Raw genomic sequence first — 16,482 nt, forward strand, 5'->3', positions numbered from 1 at the left:
CAGGTTGCTAGAATAAAAAACAAAATCACATGTAGGTGTTGCTTAACTGTTTACATTTAACTTACATACAGCTCAGGCTTTCTTTCACACACTTTATACTGACACTTCTAAGGTGCTTTTCCTATAATGAATTTATACTTTTATATATCGCTAGACAAACAAGTATTCCAAGGTGCCAGTTTAGTTTCCAAAATATCACCATTTATATCTTTACAGATGTCTTTATATAACCATTTAAATATTTTAGCATGCCACCCTTAGTATAAGATATAAAAGGCAAATAATAAAAGGTGCTACCAGATGCTTGTAATAATTGAAACAAAGGCTGAAATCATTCAGAGGGTTAAAAAGAGAAAACTTTCGGGCCCCAATCCAATACTTTACTGTGTGTTCCATTATTAATACATTAAAGGAACAGGTATAAATCACTCAGAACATAATTCTGGAAATGTATGATTGAAGACTGTGTCCAAAGGGGCAGAGTGTAGTGATGGAGGAAATGGATAGATCCTAAAATTGTGGATGGATAGGAAACATAAAACATAAAAACATTTCAGTGATATGAACACAGAGATTATTTCTCAAGATCTAAAAAGGTGTGCATAAGATACAGACCTTTATCAAAAGAACACTACCAGTTTTCAACTCTTTGTTAACATAATTTAAAGAATGTTGATAAAATATAAGCAAATTCAGCATCAAAAATTCCCTTTAATGTTGGGCAAAAAATTGGGCAAAATCATTAACGTGTAATGTCTTCTCATACAAATCATTTCAAATACAGTGCAGAAAAAAGAAATACAGAACAGAGAATTAAGAAAACTATAGAAAAATAATTTTATTTTCTTCATTTTAACCTATGTGATGTAAACAAAGATTCAAACCATCTGTTTACTCACAATAACCACAGTACCTAGCGGAATACCTGACATACAAGAAATACTTTAAAAAAACATTCATGTTGTAGAAAATTTATTAGAATTAAGCAAGGATTAATAATCAAGAGGTAAATACCAAACACCTCTATCATAATTAGTCATTTATTACAATTACATGTTTAAGTCTATTGCTTGACTTTTGTCCATTAACCTTTCAAACACAATTCCAAAATACATCAAATAAAGAACTGCCTACAGTCTTGAATCACTTGACTACAAATCATATTTTCCTAGAGGTTTAAGTAGGGAAAAGGTAGCAAAGTATAGGGAAAAGGAGAGATTTCCAGTTTCATGGTTAATCATGACCTTCACGAAAACACTTCTCTCTAGGCCTATTTCCTCATCTGTAAAAGGTGATTCTCCATACTAAGATGTCAATAGAATGGGGAAAAAATACAGTGGCAGAAAAATGAAGAAAAGTCTCATCTTCTTTGGTCATCTCATCCTTATTCTCAAACCACCCCATCCCTGCCTCAGACTCAAAGTTACTCCCTCCTCAGCATCCTCCAGGTGGTCAGCTCAGACCTCTACCTCACCTTTAGGTCAGCACCGGTCCTCAATTTTTCCTCCATTCTTCTTAAATTTCTAGTATTGCGGAGTTGGCAGTTCATAGGGTCTCAACAAGGTAGAGCCAATTCAATAAGGCCTGCGAAGAGGGAGCTGGGCCCGGGCGGGAGGGGAGCCAGCACTAAGGGACCCTTTGAGGTGGAACACGAATCAGGTAATATGGGCTAACTTTATTTAGCAGCAGATAAATTTTTAACACATTCTGTGCCAACCACTCTACACTGTGCTCCTCACAACACCCCTAGAAGGTGGGTACTATCATCCTTCTCATTTCAAGATGTGGAAACTGAACCTTACAGAAACTTGCCCCACACTATTCAGTGTTTGAAGGGCAGAGGCTGACGGGGAACTCAGACCTCAAGGTCTGACTGTCCCCCGACTAGACGAGACAGAGATACCGTTCAGCATGTGGGAAGCAGGCAGTGCTGGGGGCAAAGTTAGTACCCACGAGCCAGAGCCAGAGGGAAGGGGCTGCTGGAACCTTGGAGACCCCCTGCCGCGCGCTGGCCTTAAGGGGGAGAGATTCCTTAAGGAGAGGAACTTTTTCTCACCCGACAAAAAGTAACTCCCGATCTGAGAGGAGGTTCTCTGCGAGGGGCACCCTGGGTGGGCGAAGGGCCCTGCGATGGATGAGGACCGGGACGACGGGCAGAGGGAGCATGTGGCCCGTCGGTGGGGATCGGAGGAGGAGGGTGCGGATGAAAGGGAGGCGGCAGCCCCGGAGAACCAGGAGGAGTCCAGGGCGTGGGGCGACCCGATAGAATGGGACCTGGGAAGCCTGTTGGAAACGGAGCTGGCCGGCCCCGAAGAGGGGCGGGAGGTGGGCCCGGAGCAGGGGCGGGAGGCGGCAGAGCCGGGGCTCGGGGGCGCAGACGGCCGCAGCCGAGAAGAGGGGGCCAGCGCCGGGCCGGCCGGGCCCGGGGGCGGGCAGACGGCGGTCCCCGCGGGTGGGGCGCCCTCGGGTCTCGGGGGAGAGAGGCGGGGAGAGAGGCGGAGAGAGAGGCGGAGAAAGCCCAAGAAAGGCAAGTGTAGGCAGGACTTGGGGCAGCGCAGGAAGCCGGAGGGGGCCTGGGACAGGCGCCACCGCAGGTACTTGGAGAAGTACTGGGGGAGCACCCTAGAGCGCTACCGGGAGAGGGTAGTGCTGCGCAGGGACAAGGTCGCGGAGCAGGTGGCGGACACGGTCCAGTGGAACTGCCCGCCGGAGAGGAGGCCAAACTGGCTGAGGGGCCCGAGGACGGCGGAGTCCGAGGAGGAGGAAGACGAGGAGGACGACGACGCAGGGACCACCCGCCTCTTCACGGTCCCGGGAGAACCCCAGCGGCCCAAGATCAAATTCAGTATCTGCCCCAGGTCTCCACCACACGCGGGCATCAGCGTCATTAACGAGCTGGCGAAGATGGGCGACCCGAATCTCCTGGAAGTGGTGGTGGAGGAAGGTAGGGAGCCCGCCAAGAGGCGCCAAGAGCCCGGCTGCGCGCGTGGACCCCGCCATCCCCGGCGCTGGGGCCCCTGGGGACGTTGGCGGCCCTGCGGCTCGAGTCCCGGGGACGTTCGTTGCGAGGCGTGTCCTGCGCGAGACAGAGACCGCGGGACAGACAGTCCCTGCCTGGGGTGGTTGGGGTGGGTTTGGGTGCCCTACGGATTGCTGCCGCCGCGCGCTCGCGACCTGTGACCAGTGACCCAGATGGTCCCAGGCGCCTGGGAGCCGCGGAGGAATTCGGGGGGCTTGGCTAGCACGCTGAAAGAGTGTGAACCCGGGAAAGAAATGGTCTCTGAGTTTCTTTTGTTCACAGTTGAACCTGTAAGCAATCAGTGATCTCTAGGCAGCTAATTTTCTAGTATCTACTAATTTTTAAAATGATGTTCTAATGGCAAAGTGTAATAGAACACTTAAATAGTTACACAAACACTGCTAGTAAAATGTCAACATTGCTGGAATTGAACTATTGACTGATATTGTAAGGACGTTCTAATATGAAATGTGCATTCTTTAGCTGTTTATGGTATAGTCAGCACTGAAAAAGACAGTCTAGGGGTTTAGTGTTGGAAAAGATAATTTAAATGTTTGATGTAAAGTTGCTTGCATCTTTACAGCTACATTAAGCATTGTATTTAAACCACTTGGCCTTTAGTAATGTGAATATTTGATTACAAAGATTTTATTTTATACTGCTGGTAGGAGTGTAAACTGAGAAGACCATTTGGTAAATGCAAGAGCTATTTTTGGGCTCTGGGTTTGTTGGAGTGTGTATTCTTAGTAATGTGCCTTCAGTGAGAACCCAAGGCTCAGTCTTTGGGCTGGCTTTACTTTTGGCATATATTTGATGATTCCCCACAGTGAACTGGTACCAGATCCTTCATTTTTCTGATTTTTAGCCCACAGAATGAGTTATAGTCTTCTCCATTCATTTTAGAGGAAGTTGGAGCAATAGCAAGAAGCTGACACATTTGTTGGCTTTAAATCCTGCCCTTCAGTCAGACTTCTGTTTTGACAGGGACTTGGTGATGATGCATAGGTATTCCATCTTTATACTCCATGACCTGTGACGGAGTACAAAAGTGTGCCTGAGTCTATGGCATATGTGAACATTTGATTGTGTGCCATGTGTGTGTGTGACAAAGCTAGGAAGCAGTAAGTGTGAGGGGGTGAGAAGGAACATAGTGTGTGAAGAAACAAATCTATCCTTTTGAATCTTTCAGCTTTCCAGAAAAGTATACAATTGACAAAATGTGCTCCTTCTGGCTCTCAAGGAGTTTACTGTCTTGTGGAAGGAAATGTAATTGGGTGAGGAGCCTAGAAAGGACAAATAATTATGGATATTCTTCTGTGATGTTACAGCAAAATTCAACTAATAATAGGTTCTTAAAAGTAAGGTGTGATGGAATTTGAAACCATCTAAATTAACTTTTCATTGTTTGCTGCATTAAAATTCATTGGTGTGACATGCATTTTAAATGGATCTTTTACCCCTGCATGATTTTGTGACATCACATGTTGGTCATTTGGGAAATATTAGTTCACTGAGTTACGCAGATCTGCCAAACATTGACATGTTTCATTATAAAATATCAAAAAGTCGCATTAATATCAATATTGATCTCATCAAGACAGTCTTGTGAAACTCTTAAGCTCATGGTGACAGATACAAGTTTTCTGAAATTCTGACTTTCATTTGAAACTCAAATGTTACCATTGGCAAAAAATACTGTCAGCTGTTTTCCATCAAGTGACATATTCATGTTATTAATTTTTGAGATAATATATACCCACTAGCCAAGCCTCTATGACCATATATGTCTGTCAGTCATACTTTCAATTAAAATGGTGTTTCTTGAAAAAGTCAGCTACTTCACCTTGCAGTGCAAAGTATTTTTTCATGAAATAACCATGGTTCTGTGGAGTGCAGCAGCAGTGCTTCATGCTTGCATCCTATTTCTTTATAGATTATTAAAAAGATGTGTGTTTAGGGTGAAGATTTCATAAAATTAATAATTTTACTGTTTTATCAAAGACTTTTTTAAGTTAAAATGGGTTTTTGTTTTTTTTTTTACTGAGAATGCATGTAGGTGGAGAATACAATGACTACTAGTATAGTTTGGTGCCATGGCCTTGATTCGTGTGATGGCACCAGCAGTTTTATCCCACTGCTTTTGCACCATCAGTACAAATGTCAACAAAATGAAAAGTCAAATAAGGTATTACTATTATCATAAAATAAATGGGATCTTCACAGGGGTTGGGAGACTGTACTTTGAAAATTGCTGACATGGGATTTGTATTGTCAACTATAGAGTAGTATGTGTGTATGTGTATAATATATATGTATATATGGTTGTATGTGTATATATATAATCATTCCTCAGTACCCTCAAGGGATTGGTTCCAGGACCCCTTGTGGATACCAAAATCCACAGATGCTCAAATCCCTTATATAAAATTGTATAGTATTTGCATATAACCTGTGCACATCTTGTCATATACTTTAAATCATTGCTAGATTATTTATAATACCTAATACAATGTAAATGGTATGTAAATAGATTAGTACATAGCACAGTGCCTGACATGTGGCAAGTTCTCGATTTATTTTGGCTTGTCATTTTCAGGAACAGTAGCCAAATAACTTGGGTCCTATGCTAGCCTGCTCATTCATTCCTTCAATAAATGTTTGTCATGGAGCTTTAATCTGCAAATCAGTATGCTAAAACAACAAAATCAGACATTATGTCTACATTTCAGGAACTTATAGTCTTTGGGGGCAAAAAAGACATTCATCAAAAAGCACATATATCCTCATAAATTTGAAACTTTGAAAAGTGCCATCGAGTAGAGACAGTTAAGATGGTTTGAACTAGTCAGATAGGTGAGAGAAGGCTTCCCAGGGGAGAAAGTGACTTAGAAGCTGCTATCTGAAAAAATGTGAGAAATTACCCAGGGAAAGGTTGGAAGAGGAATAGTGTCTTTGGTCGTGTTTTGTGCTGCCATAACAAAATACCATAGAGTGGGTAATTTATAAGCAGGAAAGGTTTATTAGGTACTTGGTGGAGGCTGGGAAGTCCAAGATTGAATGGCTGCATCTGGTGAGGTTCTTCATGCTATGTCATAACATGGTAGAAGGCATCACATGATGAGAGAGTGCATGTTAGAGAGCCAAATTCCCTTTATAACAAATCCTTCCTGCCATAATGGCAGAGCCCTCATGACCTTAACACTTCTTAAAGGTCCCACCTCTCAACACTGAACTTTGGGGGACAGATTGAAAGCATTACAGAGAACATTCCTTGCAGAGGAATAATTGTTAAGGTACCATGAAAGGGGAGCATGGAACTGAAAGAAGGTACAAGAAGACTGAAAGAACACTAGTGGGCTGGGCTTAAGAGAACAATGGGTTGAGCCTGGAGAAGTAGGTTGATTTTAGTTAATTTTAAAGGTTTTGCTAATCAGGCAAAGAATTTATTATAACAAGAATGATCTTTATCTTTTACTATCAAAGTTATGGACCATGAATATTCCTTTTTTAATAAAATAAAATAAAATAAAAAATAAAATAGATATTTCTTACAAACCAGTATTTATTTTCACATGAAGCCTTGTTTTAACAAATGAACAGATAAAAATCTAAAAATCCTCTGTAGAGAAAACTTTGGACTTTATACCACAGCTGACTTATAATGGTTGAATTTGTGTCAAGTATAAATTTATGTATATTATGGGTTTAATGATTTGAGAGAGTAACTAAGTGGTTTGCATAGCCTGTGGAAAGGAATTGGACCATTTTAAGCTTGGTACAATTAATTTGATTTAACATATGTTTACTATTGCTTTGTAAAATGAATTTTTTTCTTGGATTATGAAAAAGCCATATAAATGGTAGATTTATAGTTTATATTTTTGAAATATATACTAACTCTTCCTAAAATTGCAGTTACTGTGGATGGCCTTTAAATGACAGCAACAATTTATTAAATTTCCATTGTGACATTTTCTCTAAAAAGTTTTTTGTATAGAAAGTTTTTTGATTGAGAAATATTTCTCAATGTTTTTCCAAGTTGGAGTCACTAAAGAATAAGAATCTGAATTCTATACTTAACACTCTTTAGCATTACAAACTTATTTGAACATTTATTTTAGTCTAGCTGACTAAACATATATTGATTACAGAGCTATCTCTGTGTCAAGAAAGTACTTTGGCCTATTTAGAATTTGGTAGTGCTCTGGTAGTGTTTTAATTGCAACCAGTCTGGTTCGATTTCAGGAGAATAACCTGAGAGAATATTAAATCTCACAGGGTGAGAACTAAAAGATACCAGTGGACATCCCTATTGGATATTTTCCTTTTAGCATTTTTGTGGCTATGAATTGATAACTGCATTGATAAGAGGTTAATGCCAGAGATTGTATTCTACATATTAGTATTTGATGCTTTTCCCCTAGATTATAGTCAGTTTTGAGTGAGACTTTTTTTGTTGTTTTTATTCATGTATATTTTATTTTATTTTATTTTATTATTTTTTCCTTTTTTTTAATTTCAGAATATTGCAGGAGTACAAACATCTTGGTTACATGAATTACTTTTGTACAGTTTGAGTCAAAGTTATGTGTGTCTATCACCCATATAGTGTGCATTGTACCTGTTAGGTGTGAATTTATCCATTTCCTGCTCCCCCCTCTCACCTGCTTGATTTCTGTTGAATTTTACTACACTATGTGCTCATGAGTGTTGATCTATAAGTTTCAACTTAGTAGTGAGTACATGTGTTTTTTTTTTTTCCATTCTGTAGATACTTCACTTAAAAGGATGGCCTCCACTTCCATCCAGGTTATTATAAAAGGTATTAATTCACCATTTTTTATGGCTGAGTAATACTCCATGGTATAAATATACCACATTTTATTGGTCCACTCATGTATTAATGGGCACTTGGGTTGTTTCCACATTTTTGCAGTTGTGAATTGTGCTGCCATAAACATCTGAGTGCCAAGTGTCTTTTTTATAAAATGTCTTGTTTTCCTGTGGGTAAGTACCCAGTAGTAGGATTGCTGGGTCCAATGGTAGGTCTGCTTTTAGTTCTTTGAGATATCTCCATACTACTTTCCACAGAGGTTATGCTAGTTGGCAGTACCAGTTTTTGGTGAGACTTTTTTTAGAGGCTTTTTTGAACAACTTAGCTCCAGGAAGGTCTTGTATATTTTCTTCCAGTATATTTTCTCTGAATTTTTTTTTGGTTGGTGAATTCCTATTTTCTTCTGATGCATACTTTTGAACATATCCAAATATGATCAGTTGGCCAGTTTAAAATGTTCTTCATTTTCTTATTTCATTTAGGGAAAAGGTGCAGTAGAGATATAACCTGTGCTTTCCACTTGAATGAGGTAAGTTAAATGTATATGTATTAGCTTCTTGTGAAAGATCCTGTTAAGATGATGAACAGACAAACTACAGACTTGGAGAAATATTTTCACATCCTGTATCTGACAGAGGACTTGTATTTTTAGTATATAAAGAACCTACAGAATTAAATATTGATATTAAACTAATAGTAAATCAATATTTTTAAAAACCCAATTAAAAATGGTCAAAGTATATGTTGAGACATTTCATTAAAGAAGAAATTTGGGCACTAAGCTATGGGCTTATGTTCAATATCCTTAGCCATTAGGGAAATGTGAAATAAGAACAAAATAGAATATCACTATATACCTATTACAGCAGCTAAAATACAAAATAGTGACAATGCCAATTATTGGTGAGGATGTAGATAAACTGAATCTCTCATGCATTGCTGGCAGGAATGTAAAATGTTACAGCCACTCTGGAAAACTATTGGACAGTTTCTTAAAAAAGCAAATATATAGTTACTATGTGACTTGGGGAATCATACTCTTGGGCATTTATCTCACAGAAATGAAAACATATTCACATAAAAACCTGAACACAAATGTTCGTAGCAGTTTTATCTGCAGTAGCCAAAAGTGAAAACAACCCAAATGTATTATAGTAGGTTGAATGGTTAAAAAACTGTGGCTGTCTTCCCGTGGGATACTACTCACCAATAAAAAGGAAGGGACTATTGATAAATATAGTAACTTGGATAGATCTCCAGAGCATATTATGCTGAGTGAAAAAAGGAAAATCTTAAAAGAACATATACATTATGATCCCATTTTTATCACACTCTTGAAATGACAATATTCTAAAGATGGAGAACAAATTAGTGGTTCCTAGGGATATGGATGTTGAAGGGAAAAAAGTGGTCATAAATTTAAAGGGGTAGCATGAGGGAGATGTTTGTGGATGGAATAGCTCTATATCTTGATTGGGCTGGTTCTTACCCTAATGTGCACATGTGACAAAATGACGTAGAGTTATACACAGATATTGTACTCATGTCAGTTTCCTGGTTTTGATATTTTACTATAGTTATGTAAGGTGTACCCATTATGGTAGACTAGGGGAAGGGTACATGGGATCTCTCTGTACTATTTTGGCAAATTCATGTAAAGCTATAATTATTTCAAAATAAATAATTTAAAAATTGAATACAATTTATTTCACTTTCTTCATTTCCAAATATTTTTTCTGCCAACAATCAAAGGCAATAAAAACACAAGCTCTACATTGCAGTCATTTTTTTAAAAAAGAAATCTTGATAGTAGAATATTTATCCAAGTATTGGATTGAGGCAGAAATGACTAAAATAGATGGATTTATTCCATTAGCAAATTTATAGGTATGATGAATGTTTGGGGTTTTATAAAACAGAAGAATATATATAAATTGATGTTTATTATTTCAAAATTGTTTTAGTTTGAAAGGATCTCCTGTGCTTTCATGATTGTTTAAACTTTTAAAGGGCCAAATTCTAGGGTGTTACCTCTGACTTACTATTAATATAATTGTAAATAATTTGGGGATCTAGAAAATGCATGTGAATTAAAAATTTGTGATAGGACAAAGATATTAAATTTGTGATATCATCAATAGAAAGTAAGCAAAAATTAATTTTAAAAAGCCAACATTTATTGAGAACTTCTGATGTATTATTTAATCTCATGATTTGGAAGTTGTGGTATAGAGAGGTTACCTTGCTCAAGTTTATATATGTAATTAGTTTTGTACATGTACGTAATTAATTTCCCGTAATCTAAGTAAAAGGGTACGAGGAATCTATAAAGTGAAACTATATATGTTGGTTTATTGTTATTATCTATTAAGTTTTGGAGTTAGGATTATGACCTTTAGTGCAGGGATACAGCCTTCCTGAATCCAACCTTAGAAAGGAAGACACCCCCTCTCTCCTTCCCTCCAATCATCTGTGGGAAGCCAGCGGTCAAGGGATATCTACACTGGTCACCCTCACAGGACAAAAAGCAGGGTTGAGAGGAGTAGAAAGCGGATCTGCTGGAGTAAACCAAAGATACCCATCAGAATATTACTGGACATATTTTTGGGAAAGAAATGGAGTCTTGTGGTTTCTGCCATGATTAATATGATAGAACTTCACTATTGATGATTCTATAATATAAATATAGAACAATTAACATACTTTAACATTTTATTTGAAATAGTGAACAGTAGATTGGATTGAGTACCTAAATGGTTACTAAGTTGCCAGTATAGACATGCACTAAAGGCATTAAATGAAATATAAAAAGGTGGAGACAACTGTACTTAAGAGAACGTATCTCAGAGTGACTACCCTGAGTGACTGGAAGGAATAGTTTGGTAGGTACTTAGAGTTCCATGAGCAAAGAATGAGAATTGAAAAGGCACACTAGAAGTGTGCTTTAATGATGACAGATATACAATTAACAGGTTTTGAAGGAGTATAAGTCTTGTTAACCTCAGGAATGATATTCCAAATATTTAACAACTGATAAGACATAGGCACAAAGCTATCTATAGGTACCTTTGAATAAACTGACCAGAAGCAATCATTATAAATCTAAGCACAGTATTTATAATTGATCTATGTATATATTTAGATATTACTACTCTAAGGTGCAGATACCTTAGTACAGTCTCTTAGTTATTTCATCCAGTTTCATGACTTTAAATACAATTATATCAACTCTCAAATTTAAGTTTCCAGTGAATACATCTCTACTGAACTTCATTCTTCAATATCCAAGTGCTTTTCCAGAATGTGTTTAGATATATAAAAGATATCTCAAGATTAATATGTCTAAAATGTAATTCTTAATCTTCCCCTACAAAAATCTGCTCTGTTGTCTTTCATATCTCAGCTATACATAATCCATCCCTCTAGTTGCTCAAGCCAAACAATATTTTAAAAATTATCATTTTTATTGGTTATACATTAGATACAATAAACTGCACCCATTTTAAGTATATAGTTTGATGAGTTTTAACAAATTACAGTAAGATGTAGAAATCTTCTATTACCTCTACAAGCTCTCTTAGGCTGTTTTACTCCTCCCCTTACCCTAGGCAACCACTGATTTATTTTTTTTCTAACATAATATGTATATTGAGTTGTACAATATATACTATATCATGTCTGGCTTCTGGCTTCTTTTGCTCAACATGATGTTTCTAAGTCTCATCCAAAACTTCAAATGATAGTGATAGATTGATTTTTGTTGAATATATCTTTAGTTTTATTGTTTGCTTTATTTTGTTTTATTGCTGAGTAGTATTCCATTGTATGGCTATACTGAAATTTATTTATCCATTCACCCATTGATGGATATTTGGGTAGTTTTCAGTTTTGGGACCTTACGAATGTTATGAAAGTTCATTTAAGTTCATTTAAGAAGTCTTTATATAGATGTATATTTTCATTACTCTTGGGTAATTTCCCAAGTCATATAGAAAGTGTATGTGAATTTCTGAGTCATATAGAAAGTGCATGTGTAATTTTATGTGAAACTACAAAAGAATTTTTAAAAGTGGTTATATCATTTTTTATTCCAACCAGGAATGTATGAGAGTTCTAGTTGCTCTAAATCCTCACCAGCATTTCATATTGTCAGCTTTTTAATTTTAGTAACTCAAATGGATGGATAGTAGTATCTTATAATTTCAATTCTCATTTCCCTGATAAATAATCATGCTGCCCATCTTTTCATAGGCATATTGTACAATCATATATCTTCTTTTGTGAACAGTCTATTCAAATATTTTTTGCATTTTAAAAAATTAGGTTGATTATCTTTGTATTGACTTATAAGAGTTATTTAGATATTCTGGATGCAAGACTATTTTTAGCTGCATTTATTGTGAATATTTTCTTTCAGTCTGTCGCTTAACTTTTCATTTACATACGGTGTTTTTAGAAAAGCGAATTTTAAAAGTTTTGAAATTCAATTTCTCCTCTCTTTATTTTCATGATACACACTTTTTGTGTTCTAAGAAATATGTGCCTACACCAGAGTAGGGGAGATTCTCTCAGATTTTCTTTGTTTCATGGTTTTAGCTTTTACATATAGTTCTGTGATTCCTTTTAGGTAACTTTTTGTTAACCCAAAGAGCCCATGAAAGTTATAATGTTGTCCTGCTGATCCCTTAGTGTAGGACTCTTTCATTTTCCTTAATAATTATGTAATGAATTTAGGGAAACATCTGAGAAAAATAGTAAACTTGTGAATCTCATCAAAGATAATGAGAAAGTCAAAGTGCTGAGGTGAAAAATTTCAGGCCAACAGAAGAATATAATTTAAAATGTACTTTATACAATGATCAACATTCACCTTATATCTGTTGTGTATTAAAATAACAGCAATATTGTAATAGCTCCTATGTCTATACAGAGAAGACTCATTAGTTTACAGAGCAGGAATTTTGACCCCATCAGTCACCAGTTGTTTAGGCCTCTTCAGCCTGCTCCAGGAAAGCCCAGTGTAAGCAAAACTTTCTATAACAGGAATTGAACTGCCTTAGTGATAATTTTATTAGATTATTTACTCATTCATTATACTATAAAATATGTACAATGCTTGTCTTTTTATAGTATAAGTTTAATTTTCTTTGTAATATTGTTGATTATTCCAGGTAATTGCCTTTGTAGTAATGACTATGGTTAATTGAAGATTAGAGACAACTCAGCACTTAAATAATTGAATGACTTTTTATTTTTTCCTGTATTTTGGGTGATCACAAAATATTTAAAAATAAACCCTGGGTAAACTTTCCTACCATACATCATCCCAGCATAATTGTGATGATTTTGCTTTCTTTGCCTGATATATATATATGCATACTTAACAGAATATTTTACATTATAGTTTCATTGTTTCCATGTTTTCCTTCATTATTCTTTTTCTCTCTCCTGTCTTCCTTAATTCAAGTCTATAGGTATTTATTATTTAAAGTCACTATTTAAAGGACTTAGGGAAATTTACTTTGAAGACTCCTTTTTCTTCTTTATTTTTTATTGTTTTCTATTTTTTTCTTCATTTTTCTTGCTAATTTCTACCCTCAAGCTTGAAATATCCTACACACACATACATATTCATAAAGTGATCATACTGAGAGTTGGTTTGCGTGTCTGTTTTTGTAGTTCTTACTTCAATCCTGGGCATGATATTCTAACTCTGTATTGGTTGCTTCACAGCCTGCAAAGAGATACAATTTGTTCCTGAGGCGGCGTCTGATGGTAAAGCCAGTACTGAATGAGGCTGCTTGTGCCTGGATGGCTGCTGTGATAGCCTGGGTGTTTTTTCTTCCAATGGATACTGTTTATTTGGGGGGGACTTTGTCACTAATTCCTAGTCTCCAGACAATTGAGGTTTAAAATTGGTGATTTTTAATACTTTTTGGATCTAATAAAATCAATGGACCTTTTTCCTAAAATGTATATATCCCCCTCATACCCACAATTTACATAATTCCAGAGGTTTATGAACTTCCATCAGGAATACAGACTTATGAACTACATTATTCAAAGAGAAGCCACTGAGATGTTTGCTTCATTAAATAGGCATTTCTAAGAACAAATCAAATATAAATTCAAAAACACACACATATGACAAAATATGGTCTTTATGTCATATTTTGAGCAAGGCAAAAGCATGATGTGTTTTAATACAATTCAGTTATATGCGACAGATTATCAGTTTTTTTTCTTCCAGTTAGCATTCACTAGTTAATTTGTATTAACAGTCCTAAAACATGTACCTCATGGTGACTTACAAGGCCAATGATTTTTCTGTGTGTGTGTGTGTCTGTGTGTGTATGTGTGTGTTTTAATTTACAGATTATCAGCAGGGCATAGCATAATGATAGAAGTTTGGGTTTTCTTAGGTAGCCTTTGACTTTCAGGAGGAGAGTATATTTACCCATTTTGACTGTGCACTCTGGAAATAATTGGAGTTGTAATCCTCTTAGCTACTTAGTCTATTCCTTAATTTGCAAACACTCTGAATGTGATTTTTGCTGATTCCTTTGTGCATATCTTTTGTCACCAGAACTGCTCTTTTTGTACCTAGATTTAGCTAGTGTAAACAATATGATCACTTGTAAATATACTAGTTATTAAAAAATATGCAATATGGCTGTCACAGATGTGGAGCAAAAGGACTATTTTCTTCCCATCTAATTTTGTGCTTTAAGTATACTTAGTCTAAGTAATATTTTTTTTTTTTCTGCTCCGGTTGGCTTCCACAAATTTTGGTGAACTTCATAAGATATGCTAATACTATGATGACTTATAAGAGTGCCAATGATGTTTTTGTTCTTTTTCCCTTTCTTTTTCTTTTTTTAATGATTTATAACCAAGGTACAACGTGATAGCAGTCTGAGTTTTCTTGGGTTATTTTATCTTCTTTTAGGAAAGGGGGGGATGATTGTGCATCCTTTGGCTGGGGTGCAGAGAACATAGACATAACCTTTGACTATAATTTTGATACTTAATTTCTACGTTCCATAGATGTTATATTTCTTTGTTCATTTTTCCACTCATTTCCTCCTGTACATTGGGAGCTAGTTCTTTCTGAGACAGATCAGCTATGCTGGTATGTAAATACATCTACTCTCTTCATAGGTCACAGTTCAAACATCAGATTTTTGTCTTATTCACACATGACTGATATACATCCATTCCCTTTTATGGGAGGCTTACCTGGCCTGACTTGGATGAAAAATGATGTAGAATACCATAAAATAAACTCATAAACTAATAGAAACACTGGTTTTGAAAATGAAAACAATCTAGTTCCTCATTTTCAGGCTAGCTAAAACAATTGGAAAGTTGTCTCATTGACATCTATTGCATCAACTATTTGCATAATTCTAAGTATTACATGTAGGTTCTTATAAGTATTAAATATTACTTATTACATATAAACCATGACTTAATCAGTCAAACATGAAATCTCTTCCTTCTGAAGCTCTCTAGTGTTTTTGCTGTTTGAAAGGGAAAGAATTAAGGAAAATGTGAAAGTTTCAACATGTGAAAGTTTGATTATTATACTGAGAGAATTCACACAAATTGAAACAAAGAATTGATTTTTGGCTCACCTGGGAAATTGATGTTGAAGGGGAGAGTTGCATGAGAGCTTCAGCTGGAGAAGCCAGCTAACAAGCTATCTGCTTTCTAATTTTTAACTGCACCTTGATTTTATTTTAATTCTTTAAAAGTTGAATTAGAATCCATTTTATGAAAACATAGTATAAACTTTAATTATAAGTTTATTTTCTTATAGTGGTATTCCATTAATTGGTCTGTTAGTAATTATATCCCCAAAGTAGCATGTTAATATGAATTATTTAGTGGACTAATTGGTGTGCTGTTTGATGAAGATAACAAGTCTCTCTATGAATACCTATTTCGAGAGCAATGTGTGTGTATATACGTATTCATTATATTCATCTCATATTTTGGTATAATTGCATCATTTTTGTTGTGTGTGCCTGTATTTAATATGCCTAACTTGCTCCTGAGTTGTTACTGTTTAATCCATTGTATGGAATTTCACTTTATGAAACAAGCATAATCTTCTGTTGGTGAAAACTCTGGTTATTTGTCCTGACCTATCATTTCAAGACTGAAAAAAAATTAGGTGGTGACCAAATGTACATAATCCCTTTTATGTTTTTGCCGTTTGAGAATAAAACTATAATTTAAGATTGTGTCATTTATGTTTCTTACAGTTTCAAAAAAGTCAACAAAGCAAAGATTCTATCTTCTTCCGAGATGGGATTAGGCAAATTGATTTTGTACTTTCCTATGTTGATGACATAAAGAAAGATGCAGAGATAAAGGCAGTAAGTACTTACCTGAGAGAAACGGGGATGATAAAAAGAAGCACGTCCTATAGTTTGACGTAGATGCTGCGCTGATTGTGCTGTAAAAGTCAGAGGCCCCTGAACTGTTACTGAAAGCTGAAATTGTGTGAGAAGACTGTAAAATACACAGCCTAGGAATGGACATGGAAAGTCAGTGTTATTTTTGGGGTATTTTGTAGACTAATTTCTTTTTCTTCTCTTTCCAAGTAACATGTATTTTTTAT

General features: G+C 36.2%; 1 protein-coding gene across 1 annotated transcript in view; it reads left to right on the plus strand.

Moving 5' to 3' along the window:
- The first annotated feature begins 3,192 nt into the window (after nucleotides 1-3,192).
- The window catches only part of ANO5 (anoctamin 5), a 61,100-nt gene continuing 47,810 nt past the window's right edge, over nucleotides 3,193-16,482 (plus strand). The window contains exons 1-3 of the mRNA XM_045557006.1: nucleotides 3,193-3,309; nucleotides 13,587-13,628; nucleotides 16,124-16,237. Coding sequence (XP_045412962.1) covers nucleotides 3,193-3,309; nucleotides 13,587-13,628; nucleotides 16,124-16,237 — 273 coding nt within the window. The remainder of the gene's footprint in view (nucleotides 3,310-13,586; nucleotides 13,629-16,123; nucleotides 16,238-16,482) is intronic.

Source organism: Lemur catta, chromosome 7, assembly GCF_020740605.2.
Source record: "Lemur catta isolate mLemCat1 chromosome 7, mLemCat1.pri, whole genome shotgun sequence".
Classification (NCBI taxonomy): domain Eukaryota; kingdom Metazoa; phylum Chordata; class Mammalia; order Primates; family Lemuridae; genus Lemur; species Lemur catta.